We start from the raw sequence: 19,236 nt of genomic DNA, 5'->3' as shown, positions 1-19,236 counted from the left end.
TTTTGAGTTTGAAAATTTTATGCTATAATTCATTTCTCTTATTTGTTTGTTTGCCTTCATCTATTCTATTCTCTTGAGGAATCTGTTGAAGTGAAGTACGCCGAGCATCATGCATCACTTTCCCGAAAAAGTATGTACCAATTCTAATAGCTGTTATTTCCTTGTGAATTATGTATGAAACCATAAAGAGTTTTGTTTACTTGACATGCAAAGTTCCATTAAACCACTTACACGAAATGGGTTCACATATATGGAACATATTTGTCAAGATTAATTTGCATCATTGCACCAACATTTTGTTTATTTCATATGATCTTCATAAAACAGTTTATATGCTTTTTTTCCTTCCTACCTAAAGTGCTCAGATAGATTGGAGACTGTTGATTAGGCATATCCAGAGATGGGCAGGAATGGGAAATGATTGATGTTCAGGGTGCACATGAAGAAATCAAAAAGAGAGGTGGGATGATTTCTTTCATGACACTTTCTTAGATCTTGATTGGCAGTTTTTTCCTCCACAGAGAAGTTCCTGTGGGGGATAACTACCCCAAAGATATTATCAGGTTAATGGAAGGCTTTGTTCCTCCATGCCAATCAAACTAAATTGGTTCTGTTCCTCCTCAGAGGAAAGGGTTAGAAAAATGGCAGCTCTCTATAAGCATGAGACCTATCCTATTTTCAATTGGACTGCCTTTTGTTTCTCTGATCTTTATAAGTATAGATGGAAGCCAATGTCCAAGGGTTGTGATTCTGCCTTTTGCATGAATCTGTATTGTTAAAGGGGTGCACAAGATCCTGGGTGCCTCTTCATTGGGGTAGTCCAACCATATAACCCACCTTTTGTTGGACTTTTTTTTTTGTAGTCATTAAACCCATCTTGTTGTATACATTAAACTTTTTTCCTCTTTTCCTGTCTTTCATCCATTTTTTTATGTTCTATTTTGCAATTGGCCAATCTCCTTCCACTTGAAATTTGACTGGCAGGTTGGGGAGAGTGAGACCCACCTGTGCACCAAATTTGGTGCCAGTCAAGATGTTGGGTTGTCATTATATATGGGCTGTGGGCATAAACTTTATTGGGCTACCTTCCCTTATTATTATGGACTGTTTAGTCCATGCAATACAAAGCTCCAATATTTGTTAGTTTTCAACACTTGTACAGTTGTACCTCTATCTATGCATCACAGATTTATTTGAGTTTAGGTACATTTTATGTGGTGCCTCTTTTTCTTTTCATTAAGTATTCCATGTTAAAGCTTGATTGAAATTTTTTGTTATGCATTAATTTAACTCTCTTTTTAGTATGCTTTCATTTAACTATATGTTGAAGGTTTCTTTTTTGCTTGGAATAGCCCCAGTAATTATTGCATGGATATATGCTGAGATCTTGGAATATAGAAAGTCTTCATCTCCTCTGAAAGTGTAAGTTGTTTGTTCCACACCAGACTTTAGAATCTTGCTTGCGATTGCTTGACTGTGATACATTTAAAATAGTTAAGAAGTTTCTCACTGGGATAATATTGTGTTTAAAATAGTTAAGAAGTTTCTCCTCCTATTACTAAAGTCAGATCTAAGCCGTCTTTTGAGATTTGGAGGTTCTCACAGACCTTTCACTTGCTTCTGTATGAACCACCATTAATAGTTCATAGAAGTGTAATGCTACTAGATTTGTCCGAGAACCGTGGAGTTTTGTTTTTGCTTGTGAATGATTCAACTGATGAAACTCATCTGTATATCCTAGAACTATAAAATTATAAACTCATTATGATATCTTTTATGTTAAAAATTATCACTGATGGACAAGTTAGTTCTAGACTTTTAGTGTTATGTTTATACTTACTGAAAGACTCTGTGTGCCTGTCAATGTGTGCTCTCTACTTCTCGAACTTCCTATATGGTCCATAAAAATATGCACTCAAGCTTTTGATACTTCTCTGGATAGCAGCCATTCAGATGTCAATCTGGTTGAATTGGATAAGGAGACAATTAAGGATGATGATCGTGCCATTTTGCTGGTAGGGGGCCTTACAAGATCAGCATCTGCAAGAGTTCAGAATTCATCAGTCAAAGCAAACATAGTCAGGTCAGTAGTTAACTGACGACACTTTATCCTGATAGAGTTTCTGCTCGTGCCTGGATGGAAGCATGACTTATTTTCTGTTTGGGTTGCCATGGTTATCTAGGTTTCTAACTATGGATGATTTGTTCTTGCTGGAGAATCGACCAACTTTGAGAGCCATGTAAGTCTTTGTTCTTCACAAAAAGTTTTTTATACAATTGATGGTTCATCATTTCTCAAGAAATCATGCAATTTCATCTAGGGCTGAATTTGGAGCGATTCTGATCTATTTCTACCTATGTGATTGCACTGACTTGTTTCCAGAGTCCACTAAGGTGCCCCTCCCTTTTCTCTGGTTATATTTTTCTCATGATTTTTGAAGATTTATTTATCATGGATACCCATTGAGGGAAGTATTTTGGCAATGGCATACATGGAATTTGCTTGATTACATGAAAGAAAACATGGAAGGTGCATCCAATCGAAATCAACCCTGATTTCAGACTTTTAGTGACTTAATAAATCATGGAAACACTTAATGCAAAGATATATGTTTTGTTTACAATTTACATGACTTTGAATTCAAAGGGAAGAGTGTATGTAAAAACTTCACGTACCAACTTCCCCATTTGGTAGCAACTAGAACTTTTGATTTGGCAGCAAAGTTCCAAAACTCAGTCTCTATGAGCTCTAAGTATTTCAACCAGAGAAGACTTACAGTTGTCTCTTTCCATTAATTTAAAGGTCAATCAATATTGTTTGAGGTCTTCCCATTTTCAAGGTATCATTTAGTTATATTTTCTTGGATGATTATTCTTAGTTGTTGATTTTATTATTTGATTAGAGGACGAAAGGAGAAGGGCGACTATTGTTTGTTGTAATTGAATATCAGAGAACCTTTGCTTTGCCCTTCAGTGGTGCCACCTTGCTTCTGGCTTTATTCTGCCTTTGCCTTTTTCTGGCCACCGTAGAACCTAGCACCTAGAGCTGCAGACCCCCTCAGATGGTTTCCCATGACCTTCACAATGCAGGTGCATAAATTGACTGGAAACACTTACAACATGTGTAATGGCAAGACTTGTGATCGTCTTATGCATTCACAGCTAAAAGTTGATATGCCTTGAGCACATTACACAACTGGTGGTGGCTCATGTCCGTTGAAATTCCTGACTTTGTGTTTCATTCAGTTGACAGAACGGATATTTTCCTTCAAATATAATTACCAGTTTTGGAAAGGGCCACCTGATTATCAATTGAAATACTTAGAAGACAAAAGGAACCATCTCCATTCCCAAGACATACCCAAAGCATATCCCAGGTTTCTCAAGTTTAATTAGAAATACAGCCATTTCATAAAAAAAATTAGAAATACAGCCAACATTGTACTTCCACTTGTACAATCAAGATTTTAGGACAATGCTTATAGCTGCTTATGCACCTCATTAAAGAAAGATCAAATTAAAGGTATATATTAATTTTACTTATAAGAAAGGGCAGCTGGATGAGAAAAATTCAGCAGAAAAAAGTTTAGAGAGAGAGAGAGAGAAAGGATACCACCAAGCAGCCCTGTGTCCCACATACACTGTCATGATCTCCTCATCTGGCAGGCAAAGCATGGTTGAATGTTGCAAAACAGATGCAGAGGGTGTGTGTGAGGATTGGTGAACCTGTATATTTTTTTCTCTACAATTATCCCAAACCAGGAACAGAATCCCATACATTTCTTGAGCCCCTTATGATGTAGCATTCTCTTATTAGACCAATACAGAAGCTAAAATAAATATGCTGTAACTAGAGGACTAGTAGTTTGTACCTTGTCTTTGCAACTCTTCATACTTATTGTCATTGTAGAAGTCTTCACTTTATGTTCTTTCATCATCTTTTCCATGTAACACCATAAGACCCCTCGAAGATTTTGAGCACTTAAAAATTCATGAGCCATCTTTCTCAAGGTTCAGCGGTTCTTTTCTTGAGCGGCAGGGGTTGGTGATATGTCTTCGCTTTTGCAACCCATGGATCATAACTAGTTATCCAAGCTTAACAACAAAACCGATTTTTTATTTTATTTTTTTTAAAAAAAAATAAATTGTTGCTTTGCTTCATTTTAAGTACTTGCTGCAGTTTCATTTAATTATTATTCTTAAAGAAGCATTGTTTTCACCTCTCTGGTTTTAAATGTTCTATTTGTTCCATTTAGTTTTAGAAATTAAGAGTTTCTGATGATACAATTGCCTCATATTTTAGGTATAAATGTAGAGAAGAAAATTACATCAAAATACAGTCTACTAATATTGCCTGTGATATTATGCATTCCCTTTGACAGACATACAATCGCGACCTTTCTCTCTCTACTCTCTTCTCATCATAGTTTCAGCTATTGCTTCTCTCAAGCGGCACCATGACAAATCAGCATTTTCTGGAAAATCTATACTTTATCTTGATCGTCATCAAACTGAGGAGTGGAAAGGATGGATGCAGGTGGGCATTCCTTGTCCATTGAATAGAATTTCCTTTTACCAAGATAAAAGGGAAGTGTGGCTTCACCCCACCTCTTTTTTTCTTACTGTCCTTTGTCTTGTCATTTTTACCAGGTACTATTTTTAATGTACCACTATTTTGCTGCAATGGAGTTTTACAATGCCATACGTGTCTTCATTGCTGCATATGTTTGGATGACTGGATTTGGGAACTTCTCTTATTACTACATTCGGAAGGATTTTAGTCTTGCACGGTTTGCTCAGGTAACTTGATGATTATGTAGACATGTGTCATACTCTCTATTAGAGATTATTTCTTCCTTCCATCTTGGTTTCTTGATTAATGCAGAAATGAAAGTTTCTTTTGATTCTGTTGCAGATGATGTGTCGGTTAAATTTCTTTGTGGCATTTTGCTGTATTGTTCTTAACAATGACTATATGCTGTACTATATCTGCCCAATGCACACGCTTTTCACTCTTATGGTGTATGGAGCACTTGGTATTTTTAATAAGTACAACGAGACAGGATCCGTGATGGCTGTAAAAATTACAGTATGCTTTTTGGTGGTTATCTTGATTCGGGAAGTCCCTGGAGTTTTTGACCTTTTCTGGTGGCCTTTGACATTCCTTTTAGGTTTGCAATTTATTTAGCTCTTCTAGTCATCACATATCACATTGTCGAAATGTGTTCTGTTTATATGTATAATACTTTTTCTTATGACAGGTTACACTGATCCAGCAAAAGAAAATTTGCCAAGTCTACATGAATGGCATTTCAGATCAGGCCTTGACCGTTATATCTGGATCATTGGAATGCTTTATGCTTATTATCATCCCACAGTAATTACTGGAGCTCTGAATTTACCATCATTTTGCACTACCAGCTTTCGTGGTAATCCTGTTGCTAAATGTCCAATTTCTTCTCTCCCCCCCCCCCCCCCACCCAAAAAAAGAAAAAAAAAATTGTAGGTTGAGAAGTGGATGGATAAACTAGAGGAATCTGAAACCAAGCAAAGACTTTCAATTAAGACAATCATTGTAGCAGTTTCTTTACTGGTGACTTGCATAATCCTATAGCTGCTGAATGTACTACCATGATAATATTCTCCCCTATACTGCTTATTTTTTTTTTAAATCTTACTTCAACCCTAAAAGAATTGCCTGTTCTAATATTTTTGGCCTGATCTAATACTCTCTCCTTTTAGGCTGGTTATTTGTGGTATGAATTTATTTAAAAGCTGGACAAGGTTACATACAACAAGTACCATCCTTACACCCCATGGATACCCATGACGTATGTATTGGGGAGTTTTACATTATATGTTTATAAACTTCTGGTTTTTAAAATGAGGATCTAGGGTAGCTGTCAGCTTCTTACTATTCCTGTTGTTTCTGGTCCAGTGTTTACATTTGCTTGCGAAATTGCACACAGCAGCTCCGTAGTTTCTCTTTGACTCTGTTTGCGTAAGCTGCACATTTCTTTCTCTATTTTCTGTCAAAATTATAAATTATTTTAGATACTACCTTTCCAGTTTTCTTCATTTGTTTTATTTCTTTGGATTATTAGGTGGCATGGCAAGATAACACTGGAGACTTACATTTCCTAGTTTCATATCTGGCTGAGGTGTGCAGACTTCATTAATTCAAATGAACCTTCCATATATTTAGATGGCAGCATATGTAGTTAAAACGGTCAAAGGGCTCATATGTGCTTTTCAATCTATTGATGTTGTCTCCGGAATTATTTTGGAGTTGTGCATGCATAGTATAGCAAACACCCTAATATATTTTTTTTCAATCAATCTGCAGATCTAGCATGCCAAATGGTCAGCCAAAATGGCTTCTTGTTCTTATTCCAGATTACCCGTTGCTAAACTTCATGCTTACAACTGCTATTTATGTCTTGGTGAGAACATTTTCTCACATTTCTTGGAAAATATGGGAGGGAAAAAGTAAAATATTAATAGGGAAGAACTAGTTTCGGTTTCTCCCATGTTGATTGTCTGCATTCTCCACTTGCTTCTGCAGATATCCTACCGACTTCTTGAACTGACCAATTCACTGAAGGCAGTTTTTATACCCACAAAGGACAGCCGGCGTCTTCTACATAATTCTATTGCTGCAGCTGTGATTGGATTGAGCATATATTGCATCTCATTGCTTCTTCTTCAGATTCCTCAATGATCAGTATGCCAATTTAACCACTCTATATATAATAGTAGCTAATTTTTCCTCTTTTTTTTTTTAAAAAAAAAATACTATATCCTTGCTACATGCTGATTTATAACTATTCTAGTGCTACCATGCTGGGAGTACATAATGACAAGAGTACTAAGCAAATGACCATTTGTCATGGTAGAAAAGGTGACACTACAAAAGGCCAACACATTGGCATGTATTTGATCGTGGTATTTGGACTTTACATTCCATTAAAACTTGCTGGAACTTTTGACAGCCCTACATGTGTAGTTCTAGCAAGTTTTCCTGGGAGGCTGGAATACGTGGTTCATGCATTTGTTTCAAACTAAAGTAAGGGAAAAAGATCTGTGTCTGGTAGTGTGGCCTACACCAGCACTCCCATGAGTCTATCTCTTTCCTCCCCATGTGAAAAGACACCTCTGCCCCCTTGTTTTAAGGAGGAGAGAGATAGACACATGGGAGTGTTGGCGTAGGCCACACTCTCGGACAGGAAACTGCTTCCCCTGAAGTAATTACAACAACCATGGGTGCTATACATCATTACCCTCTCCGAGGGTGCCGAAGCTCATGTGTTTGTCTTGTCCTCATCATTTCCTTTTATTCCTCTAGAGGCCTAACAGATGGTTATAGAGACCCAGATATGTTCACAGAGAGATTTCTTGAAACTGTAAAAGCAGTGGACTCGGAATCTATTGTTTGTGAATCTTACTTGATAGGGAAATGCATTTCCAACAAATTTTGAAGACAATTCTAGCATCCTGCATGGCACCGTCAAACATATATACCTCGTAGTGTTGGAGAATGGAAGGGAGTTGGATTCTTTTTATTGGAAAATGAGGTAGAGTTTGCCTTAAAAGTATGGAAAAAGTGCAGGTGTGGGCATGGGATGGGATGGGGGAAATCTGGTTTGTATTCTTGGAAATTGCAGTAACAGTTTAGAGTTTTTCTCCAATTGCCATGATGGGCTTGTGTTACATAGGCTTCCTTCTTAGGTTATCAAACATATTCAAGATTCATTGTCAATGTTTTTTTCGTTTTTCTTTTTTGCTCCTGTTAAATTCTATTCCATTCTGTTCAGTTAGGGGGAGTTCTTGGATGAGGCTGAGGTTGATTCATGAATATCATAATAGATAGAAGATATTAAATCAGAAGTGGAATTAGGTATTGTGTTGTTCTTAATTACAAGAAGAAGCAGGGTTGGATTCCAATATCCCGGTAACCAAAAAAAAAAAAATAGAATCATTCACCCTTGTGGATTTGGGATTCATACCTGTCTCTCTTAAAGGATGGATCCACTTTCAAAACCTCTCATCATGTAGGTAGGGACTTCGGAGTAGATTCACTTTATCTGATTGTAATCCTGTTTGCCAGAACGTTCACAAAGGGTGTAACAAGTTCTGCCTCCCCCAATACCAAATTTTGGTTCCAAGCAAGGTCGCAACCCCTAGGAGTGTGTGACACTGCAACCTACTAAAAATCAATTTTTTTAATTTCACTTTACATTGACAATGAAATAAAAAAAACAGTTTGAACACTCAAAAGGGGAAAGAATTTTCATAAACTTCACTTTCTTTCTGTAACGTCCTTTTTTCAGGAGGTGGTGGTGGTGGCGGCAGGGATAACTCTATAAACACCTCATGTACTAGATCAAACAAGTATATCTTACTACCACATACCATCCAATGAATAGAAGCATTGACAACTGGCTTTTTTCGTGAATCTGGAAAGACAAATAGATTAGGGAGTGGGATAGTATCTGCATCTCCAAGTTTTCTCCAGTTATCGGAATTCAACGAGTAAACCCAGAAAAAATGACCATCTTAGCAAATAGGGAAGAGAACAAACAGGAGTTTATGACATGAATTGTCTACTACCACTGTGTAAAAGTTGTTTTTAGTATCATCAATTTAGATGAGAGAAGAAGGGTTTTTCTCTTGGGCTCAACACTACTAGCCCAAGGAAGTTTTCAACCTTTGAGAAACGCAGTTGCAGGGTGCCGGTATCTTATTGAAATCTAAGACAGTCGCACGCAGTTGCAGAGCAACGAGGATGCTTCGCACCTATGCCAATGGGAAGACTTTGTACAAATAGAATCTCCCTTTTACCTCCCCATTCTAAAACAAAATCGAAAGCAGGGGTGTTTTAGTAATTATGCGATTGAACAACCTTACCTTTCCCATGAAAACAATGACGTGGCACAATGCCCATACTAGCTTCCATCTGGTTGTGCCTCTCCCTTCTCATTTTACCAAAAAAAGGCTGCTCCGTTCTTATAAATACAGGGTTTGGCGCCTGTTTTTATTTCAATAGATGCTTCACGTCAGGGCTTCAGCATAAGCTAGGGTTTGAAATGAGCTCAGATCGTCGGTATCAGCATCAGTTTGAAGAGCTGTGAAGACCTTTGGCACTGTCGTAATTTTTATTTTCATCGGAAGCTCACCCAAGTAGTTACACAAACTCTAACGTTTCAATTAAATAATCAGCTTCGTTAGATTTCCGTTCGAAATCATGATGAAGGCTAGAGTTTGAACTAAGCTAAGATGAGCTTTCATCGTTATCAGGAGCAGTTTCAGTTTCAGGAGCTCTGAAGAACTTCTAGGCATCTCAAGTTGATCTCGCAATTTTCATCTTCATCGGCAGGCTTGCAAATTTGAAACTCATTACAGGTAACTGAGTCAGCCTTTTCTGGTGGGTGAAAGCTAAAAGTAGCGAGTCGGTTCTCCTCTCCATGTGTCGTTTGAAAAAACAGCTAACTCTCTTTAGTTAGTGATTAATTATCAAAAAAAAAACGTAACAGTTTTGTGAACTAGTTAGTGATTAATTCTCTGGCGCCGGCGACATATGCCCGCTGCGAGCAGTTCTGCAACCCCGCCGGCGACATATGCCCGCTGCGATCACTTCTGCAACCCCTCCGTTATGTCCCTGCCATTACCTTTCCTCTACCTTCTTATCTCTCCGTTTTTTTAAAGGCTGTCTGGGCACTTTTTACATTTAAAAAGTACAAAAATAGAGTTCGATCAACTCTAAAGTTTATGTTTGTTGGAGTGATATGCGGTTTGTGTGATTACACTTTCATACAAAATTAAAAATAAATAAATAAATAAAATTTTATGGCTCAGATTGAGATGGACCGTACCAACCTAAATGGGACCTCAACCAAACTCATTTCAAATGATTCTGGGCTTCCTTAAGGAGTCCATGGGCCAGAATTGGGTGTGAATTTTTTAGTCCAAATAAATTCATTCCAAAGCTTGGTGATACAACCAGAAACTTAACGAGTCCTAAGAATATCAAATTTTGGTCGACCCAATTTTTCTGAGACCTAGTATATAATATTATAATTTATGGAAAAAAATTTTCTGTACCAAGGGTGCAGGTTGTGCTCAGATACATAGGGGTGGATGCAATGACCATCCTACCCCCCGAGTGGCAGGCGCAGTCTCTGCTGCGGCACAAAGAACATGAACCCATAATTTATTTTTTTATATATATATAAAACAATTTTTATAAATTATATGTATTTCACTGTTTAACCTTTCTTTAAAAAGTGAATTGTGAAAAAGGGACTGGTGAAATAGTGAATGGTGCAGATCTCACTCCAAAGATGGACGAAAAGGTAAATGGCGAAAAAGTGAATGGTGAAGTAGTCAAACACGGTCAGCTGCTTGCTGACCAGGAATTGATGATTCTTATCGAGACCCATTAAGTGCCAGTGAAATCCATATTATGTCCGGATCTTCTCAGATGACCCACCCGCTTTGAAAACCCAAAAATCCAACGGCAAACTTGCCCTCTGTTTCTACTTTTTCCCTTTTTTTTTTGTTAACGTTTCTTTTTCTTCTTTTATTCTGTTTTCCTCTATTTGGGTCTGTAATGTAACTTCCCCATCCCTTGATTCGGTTCATCTCGTCTTTGCTCTCTAAGCCATCGCTCTGAATCGCGAGCTCTCGCCGGTAATCGAAAATCCAACCATATCTTCCAGTAATTTCCCCCCTGTAACATGTTCCCTTCTCCCATTTTTATTTTCGTTTTGTTCATCGCATCGTACTCGTTATGACCAACCTTCGCCAGAAATCTGTCCATTTGAAGTGACCATCCGGTCATCTTCTCCGGGGTGAGCATCCCTGGTTCTCTTCTTCCAGTGGAAGCTGCCGCCTGCCTTTGTCTGAAAACCCAAATGCTAGAATATAGAAAGACGGAGAAGATCGAGATGGTTTGCAGGTTAGGGGTTAGATGAGAAATGGGAATAGGCATGGTGACGGTTTCGGTTAGATGGGTAAGTAGAATAAAGGAAGGAGAAGAGGTGGGACAGCCATGGAGATTTCTCGGAGAGGAAAAAGATAACAGCATAGAGTGTTCGTCATCATCGTTTTGGGATTCAAAGCGGGTGGGTCATCTAAGAAGATCCGGATGTAATATGGGTTTCACTTGCACTTAATGGGTTTCTTTAACATCAGCCGCACGATCCAAAAATGCCATGTGTCACTCTCTAAAGGCAGCATTGCCAGGTATTGCCAGATTAGAGAATTGGAGACGATTTTTATCCAGAGACAAGATGGAAGTTAAAACCCTACTCCTCTTCCCGATTACGAAGAGGAAGTAAAATTACAAAAGGAATCCCTATTTCCTGAGTCATCCGATAGCTACTAGTAAGTCTATTAAATTGTTTTCTGTCTTATTTTTTCATACTTCTAAAAATTGTCTTTTTTGTTCTTCGTATCATTAATTGGTTATACTCTTAATCCAGTTTGCAAATGCAACAAAGAACTCGGATGTTTGCAAATTTTTTGTAAAGGAAGGTATAATTCTGATTTCTTACTCAATCAAGAAGCAGAAGATTGTCTTGTTCACGAATGAACTAAACCGTGTTGAGGGTGTTCAGGGGTAGGAGATGAACCTTGAGGGTGATCTAGAGGAGCTGAACGGTGAGGGTGTTTAGGTGGAGGAGCTGAAGCCTCAACAGGGTGAGTGTGTTCAGGTGGAAGAGCTGAAGTCTTAACAGGGTCATTATTTATTACATGGGCTTTGATCTACACCTCCTCACCCTCAACAGGTCATTATTTATTTACATTGATTTTGAGAGGGTTTACACCTCCTCACCCTCAACTCTCTCAACTTCTATCTTGCGGTTTTATTTCATTTCCTCCTCAGGCTTCTTTGCAAGATCCTCGTGACTCTCCAATACAGCAAGCTCGGTGGTTGATTCTTTGCAATGATCTTTCTCCTCATTACTAGGCTTCATCTCAAAGTCTATGTAAATAAATAATGACCTGTTGAGGAGAAAGATCATTGCAAAGAATCAGCCACCGAACCTGTTGTATTGGAGAGTCACGAGGATCTTGCAAAGAAGCCTCAGGAGGAAATGGAATAAAACCGCAAGATAGAAGTTGAGGGTGAGGAGGTGTGACCCTCTCAAAGTCAATGTAAATAAATAATGACCTGTTGAGGGTGAGGAGGTGTAGATCAAAGTCCATGTAATAAATAATGACCCTGTTGAGGCTTTAGCTCTTCCACCTTAACACCCTCGCTCTGTTGAGGTTTCAGCTCCTCCACCTGAACACCTTCACCGTTCAGCTCCTCTTGATCACCCTCAGGGTTCACCTCTTCCCCTTGAACACCCTCAACACGGTTTAGTTCATTCATGAACAAGGCAAAGAATCAGCCACCGAGCCTGCTGTATTAGAGAGTGATGAGGATCTTGCAAAGAAGCTTCAGGAGGAAATGGAACAAAACCGCAAGACAGAAGTTGAGGGTGAGGTGTAAACCCTCTGACCCTCTCAAAGTCCATGTAAGAAATAATGACACTGTTGAGGGTGAGGAGGTGTAAACCCTGTCAAAGAAGTTCTGAGTTTGAAAATTTTATGCTATAATTCATTTCTCTTATTTGTTTGTTTGCCTTCATCTATTCTATTCTCTTGAGGAATCTGTTGAAGTGAAGTACGCCGAGCATCATGCATCACTTCCCAGAAAAAGTATGTACCAATTCTAATAGCTATTATTTCCTTGTGTATTATGTATGAAACCATAAAGAGTTTTGTTTAATTGACATGCAAAGTTCCATTAAACCATTTAAACGAAATGGGTTCACATATATGGAACATATTTGTCAAGATTAATTTGCATCATTGCACCAACATTTTGTTTATTTCATATGATCTTCATAAAATAGTTTATATGCGTTCTTTCCTTCCTGTTTCCTGTCCTTGGTTTGGTTTAAATTATCAATTGATTTTCATAACAGTGATTTGCACTCTTATATAGTGCTGAAAGTATTCCATTGTAACTATGGAAGTCAAAGTTTATGACATCGATCATGGAACTTCTAACCTTTTTTATTGTATGGTAGACCCTTATTGACCCTAGAACTTAAAAGAAAGATTGTTCATCTTTAACCTTGTTGACCTTTTCAATAAAATGCGAGAAGCCATATAAGATATCACTTGGGTGCAGAATACACCATTCCTTCTGTGGAAAGAACATAGAGGGATTACAACTTTGTCCTCTTATATGATAATGTGGAGGTAGATTTTTGTCAAGGTATTGGCAACATATTTGTAGAGAATGCAGTCAAACCATTTTTGGTATATATCTCTCTGTCCTTTTTATTTCTATATTTTTTTATTATTGAATGAAGTATGAACAAAGATTTTTTTTCACACTTTTTTCCATTACATATACAACACACAAATCCGTAATATCCAAGTGCATGTAGCTACCAGATTTTGTTTTATAAAGTTGAAGTTGATAACAAAAATATTATTTACATAGAGAAGTCTTGAGTATAGAAATTATAGTCATCAGACAGGTTATGTGATCAATGTCAAAAGGCTATACTGTAAATAGAGTGCGCAACAAATACTTTTCCCTTGAATTTTGTCAAATGAGTCACCTTCTTGATTACATATATATGTGTGATTTCTTTCCTTCTACCTTGTCCACGTACTGCAAAAGGCATGGAGTTCCAAGCAATCCAACCCTTACTACTAATGGTTCTCCCAGGTCAAGTTTCAATAAGGATTGTGAGATTGTGTGCTCCAGCCTAAGACACCACAAATCTCAGCATAAACTGGACCAAAAGCTCATACTCAAAAGGAAAAAGCTGCTAGAATTGATTAAAAAATTCTTAACATTTAAAAAGAAAAAATATAATTCTAAACTTTGCCTGCACAAAAAAGCATTAGTTGGGGATGCAATGTTCCATTGACATGAGATGGTCCACTGTCACAAGTTTGTCCATATTGTCTTGCTCTAAAAAGAGATCTTGGAGGGAGTTTGGAGGATCTAAATGTAATATGCAGTTAAGGAAAGATTTCCTGATTGACCACAATGACAATGGGAGTGAAAGAATGAGTTGACCATAAAACACTTCTGGGATTAACGGCCAACAGTTTTCTGCCCTCTGGCTATTTGAGGGAACTTTTTTTTTTTTCCTCTGATAGATGGCTATTTGAGGATATACTTTTCCTAGACCAGCAAATAGGATAACTAAGACATCCTCTTCCCAATCATTTAATTCCAGAAAAACTCCAGGTGATCCAAGTTACCAATTTCTCTTCAACTTCGAAACACACCCTAAACAAAGCCTTTTTATTGGTAGCAAATCCATGTACTCATTGGAAAATTTGCCTCTGAGGCCCATCACTGCTCCAGTGATCACTCTAGAATTTGATAATAATCACCCTTCTCATCTCAAAGCCCATGAAGTCATTCAACTTGCTGGTTGCTTTAAGAAAGTGGACACCACTGCCTTCCCATCTTAGTGATTTGTACCCACAGTCCATTCTAACCAGCAATTGATCTGTCCCTTAAGATGCTCTTACTTCTTTGTATCATCTATCTATTTATCAAATAGATCTTGATTCACAGATCTTAATATTCAGATGCCCAGTCCCATAGTCCATCAGCATGAGGTGATACTTGCAGTAATCCATGCCATACCAAATGATGTGTTACTTGAATAGAAATAAGTCCTTAAGAAGAGCTGGAAGATTTGATAAAGCACAGTGAATTTCAAATGGAGTTGTTTTTCCTTTGTGCTGATTTTAATTGTATCAATCTAAGAGCTGGCCACAATTGAACGATCCAGATTGATTCTACGTTATGGTGTTATATGGAGGAATGATTACACAAGCCTATTCCATCATTCATGGATGGATTATGTTCCCATTTTTATAAATTCTTGTATCAAGTCAGCCTATGCGCAATCTGGGTCAGAGTCTAGAAAAGAAACAATAAATATTAGAAAATCAATGCTAAGTGCCTGCTTGGATGGTTAAATTGAGTATGCAAGTGCAAATATTGATAGAAGCTAGTGGTGTGTTTGTTAACCTTAGATGCAATTATAAAATGAATGTTAAATGTGATTTGAGGGTTTTGAAGTCAAAATCTTTGCTGCCGCAAATTGGTGTGGAGCCTAATGGTAATCAAATGTTGATTGTATTGAAGAATTGAAACATAATTTTATGTACCTATACTTTACAAATAGGTGGATTATAATATCTGTTCCGATTTCTCTTCGTTTTTCCACTGTCTTTGTTATAACTTATGACATGGCTTTCCAATATGCGCCATAAAAGAAATTGCAGTTGATATGCTTATTACCTGCAGGTAGTTCCATTACTGGTTTTTCCAGTAAATTTATGAAGATGGACAGTGAAAGGAAATTTGGATGTAACATTTCCCATTTAAGCGATTATTCTGATATAGCAGAGAAATCAATGGAAAAGTTTGTCTCAGTCATGTCATCATTCACATGCACATCATCTGGATCTCGTGCCAGTGGTCTCCGTGCCCATTTGAGAGATGTACAGAACACATGTGCACCAAGGTAATATATATTTTTTTACCAAATTCATGTGGTCTTTTTATCTTAATTTCCACAGACAGATGACAATATTTTGCAAGACTTGGTCTCTGTTCATTGAAGGTCAACCACTGCGCCCAAGGATTTAAGCAGATTTTCATATGTGCCCAAAAAATCAGCAGACTGCATCTGCATCTCACAGAAACTAAGTTTGATTTGCATTGTTCTCTTCTCTTACGTTGAAGGTCAACCATTGCACCCCAAGGATTTAAGCAGATATTCATATGCACACAAAATCAGAAGACTGCCTCAACATCTACAGAAACTGAGTTTCATTTGTATTTAAACCATCAGTTCCGGATGGTTCCCAGGTCTACCTTGTATTGGTGGTCTGATTACTTTTGTTTTCCAGGGTATCATCATTCATATTTCTATTTGCCTTTGGCTGTTCATGATGAAAGATTTCATATTGGATGGATCAGACGAAAAACTGTTATCTGATTGTGATAAGTTCATGTCATATCACTGACACAGTGCAATTCATGATGTAAGCATATGGTCTTTCTCCTCACTTACCTGTGTTTTTCTCTGTTCATGAGAAGTTGTTCTCTTCTGACTGTTGTAAATGAGTAGTATTCTGTATTTTTAACAGAATGGATCTATTTCTCTTTCAGATCTGGAAACCATTTGGGTCATCATCCATGAGCACTGTAATTGTATTTTGGAAAAGGTTATCTTTGGCCATCTCATCATTGAAGTACTCTGTATGTTTATAATTTGGAAGTTTTTTTTTTATCATTTCTTCTCCAGCTGCTCTGTATTGTCATTTTAAAGCTTCCCAAGTGCTTTCACTTCGTCAATACTAGTAGTACACTTTTCATATTTAGTTGGACATTTACTGCATCTGGAAATGATACATAGCTCTTTGAAATTTTTATCCTGAATCATTTACCTCTTTTCACAGTTATTATGCATGTTGCATTTGTTTATGTACATTAACCCTTTCGGAGAACAGAGGGCCCCATGGTGGGAAGAAGCCTCTATTCGACCGCTGCTCAGTATGTTTACTCACTCTATGCAGAATTTGAGTGACCAGCTGTTTTTTAGTCAATTCTATACATATATATAGTTGACGCCAAGGTTGGTTACAACAGGATTGTAACCTCTCTTTTTCTTTTTTTTTTTAACTCTTTTGGTATAATATACTTCTTTTTTACCATGAGGGTAAATCATGTCTCTAAGAAGGATCCTGGAAAATAAAAAAATAGTTTACATGGAGAAGTCGAGGTGAATATGATATATCTTGTTGAAACCAAAGTGGAGAACTTTTGATTGCCCTTGTCTTATTCCCAGATGTTCCTTAGGTCGGGGGTAAAAAAGGGTTTTCAAAATAATTTGAAAGTGACTTACTCTTTTGTCATTCTCAAGAGTTGTCAGTGTCTTGCATGCTTTCCGAGTACACATGTGGAGTAATAAGATTTTACCTTAAAAAGTAAGGTTACAACTTTTTACAACAAGATTTTCCCTTTATTCAAAACTTCCTGAACAACAATCTGGATTTTACAAGACTACAAGTTATGGTCATACCCAAAATCTTCATGGGTGCGGAGTAAAAATGACTCAAAAGGCTCTGAGGATGATCTGATGTTCTTTTTCCTCTCTCATTGTCTTTGTGCGTATGTCAGACAATAGAACATGGATACCTGCTTAACATCTGACCGGTCAAGATTACTGGTTATAAACCAACTGCTGCTGAATTTACAGAGTATGCCGCATATGGCTTTCAAGCATCCAACATTCATTGATCTCTAAAAAAAACTTGGGCGAAATTTTGATTGGCATCCCATGGCGAGGGAATGGAAGGGGATCCATGGTGATGGGCTCATCTGGATGAATAAGTGACCAATCACGATGAGTAACCATGTTATACAAGAAGAGGAGTACAGTAGCTGATCCTCTGGTTGGTGGGGATTGGATTGCTTGCACAAGTTTTTAGTGTAAAGCACGACATATAAATCCAACCATCTAAGTATGATCCATTAGAGATTAGTTTAGTATTTATCTAATAATAGTAGTAATAGGGATCTTGTGGGGCCCATTCATAAGCTCTTATACATGAGTCTAGAAAAGTCCTATTAGATTTAGTTTCTGTTTTGATTTTTTTAGCAGTTTAGCAGATTAAGAGAATATTATTTTCTAAGTTAATTTATTTATTTACGGAAACTAGATGTTAGGAGGATGTTTTTCTAATTATTATTTTCTCATTCTTAAAATACATGTAACACTAGGTCACGAACACCCCCAATCAATAGTTAATGAAGAGTTGTGAGAACTCTTACCTCCTATCTCTTCTTTTCTTAAGTTAATGTTCATGTTATTATACCTGGGTACTGTTCAAGGGTACTTTTCACAGTCCTAGATTAGCACGTATCACTTACTTCTTTTTATCTTATTTTCTCCATTGTTTGTTTCTGAAATCAACAAACCTGTCGGTAAGCCTTTTGAACCCTGTTTTATCAGGAAAATAACTCAGACCTGGGCCTGTGGAGCAGCCAATGATCTTTGGAATCTAGGTTGGCTGGCTGCATCAAGTTCTCTCTGGTAGAATTGCTCTATATGACATTATTTGGAAAGTTTTGTTGGCCATTCCTTCTCCAGCTGCTCTGTATATTTGACATAAAAAAGGTTTTGTTGCAATTATAAACAGCCCAAGTACCTGGACTTACTAAACTGGTCCTTTCATGATGTCAATGTCAACCTTACATTTTTTCAAATTTAGTTGGACAATGACTAAAGCTGAAATGGCTAAACAATACCTAACACATAAATGAGGAGAGGAGATTCAGTCAACAATGAGATTATGATTCCCATCCAGATTTGGTCAAGATGGCTAAACAGTACCTAACGCATGAATGATAGGTGTGGACTCTAGACACATTATTTCGCTTATCTTTCTTACTATAGAAAAACAACTTCTTCTAAGCAGTCTTATGGCTCCATGCATGTTCTCTGCATATTAAGATATTTCTTTAGTTTCAACATTATATTCCTCCCTTTCATCTAGCTATTGAGCTAAGCTCTTCTGGGCTTTCCGCACTTTGTGCTACTTATTTCATTTATGCATGGGAAACATAACGTATCCCATAAAATAACAACAGAGACACACAGAGAGAGAGAGAGAGAGAGAGAACTTCAAATCAAGCATTCCATATTCATTAAGAAACAATTCAGTATCTTCTTCAAGGTTATATTTGACTTTATTCTCCTTTTTTTTCTTTCAATATTGTATGCTTGAGAGAATGGATCTGGGAGTATGGCCTTATTTTAGGAATTTATACTTGGTTGGGAATTGGGAAATTCAAGTTTCTTGGGTTCAGTTGTCTCGAATTGTGCTGTCTTAGGGTGTTGGGCGGGTGGGTGTTCTTTGTTTCTTCAGCCCGTGATGTCAATTCTGTGAAGAGTAGTTAGTAAGTCTTCCCTCCTTTTTTCTTCTTTTGGCAATAAAGTGATATTATCTATATTAAAAAAAAAGTCTGACCACCAATATTAAGCAAGTTGACCAAATATGAGTCCATACTCTAATATATAAATTGTCTTCTATGTATGTAATGGGCAGTTGTGTAAATAGGATGGTGGAGTTAATTCAATGGCTGCCTTGAATCAATTTTTTGGAGGGGGGAAACATTAGCATAAACAA

At 37.4% G+C, this 19,236-nt stretch overlaps 1 protein-coding gene and 1 pseudogene across 1 annotated transcript; both read left to right on the top strand.

Moving 5' to 3' along the window:
* Window positions 1-1,321: 1,321 nt before the first annotated feature.
* Window positions 1,322-7,761, top strand: LOC122651532 (annotated as a pseudogene).
* Window positions 7,762-12,647: 4,886 nt separating this feature from the next.
* LOC122652453 (exonuclease 1-like) lies at window positions 12,648-16,183 on the top strand. Its single transcript, XM_043846195.1, has 3 exons — window positions 12,648-12,708; window positions 15,344-15,563; window positions 15,663-16,183. The coding sequence occupies exons 2-3, from the start codon at window positions 15,376-15,378 to the stop codon at window positions 15,883-15,885; spliced, it is 411 nt and encodes a 136-aa protein (XP_043702130.1). The 5' UTR covers window positions 12,648-12,708; window positions 15,344-15,375; the 3' UTR covers window positions 15,886-16,183.
* Window positions 16,184-19,236: the final 3,053 nt, after the last annotated feature.

The sequence above is a fragment of the Telopea speciosissima genome, chromosome 2 (genome assembly GCF_018873765.1).
Source record: "Telopea speciosissima isolate NSW1024214 ecotype Mountain lineage chromosome 2, Tspe_v1, whole genome shotgun sequence".
NCBI classification, from domain to species: domain Eukaryota; kingdom Viridiplantae; phylum Streptophyta; class Magnoliopsida; order Proteales; family Proteaceae; genus Telopea; species Telopea speciosissima.
The sequence above is the reverse complement of the archived record's forward strand: the minus strand, read 5'-3'. Positions and strand labels throughout refer to the sequence as shown.

Excerpts from the sequence above, each read along its gene's own strand:
- LOC122652453 (XM_043846195.1), top strand. The coding sequence starts at position 15,376 with ATGAAGATGGACAGTGAAAGGAAATTTGGATGTAACATTTCCCATTTA. Across the intron at positions 15,564-15,662 it reads CAGAACACATGTGCACCAAG|GTCAACCACTGCGCCCAAGG; the intron begins GTAATATATATT and ends TGTTCATTGAAG.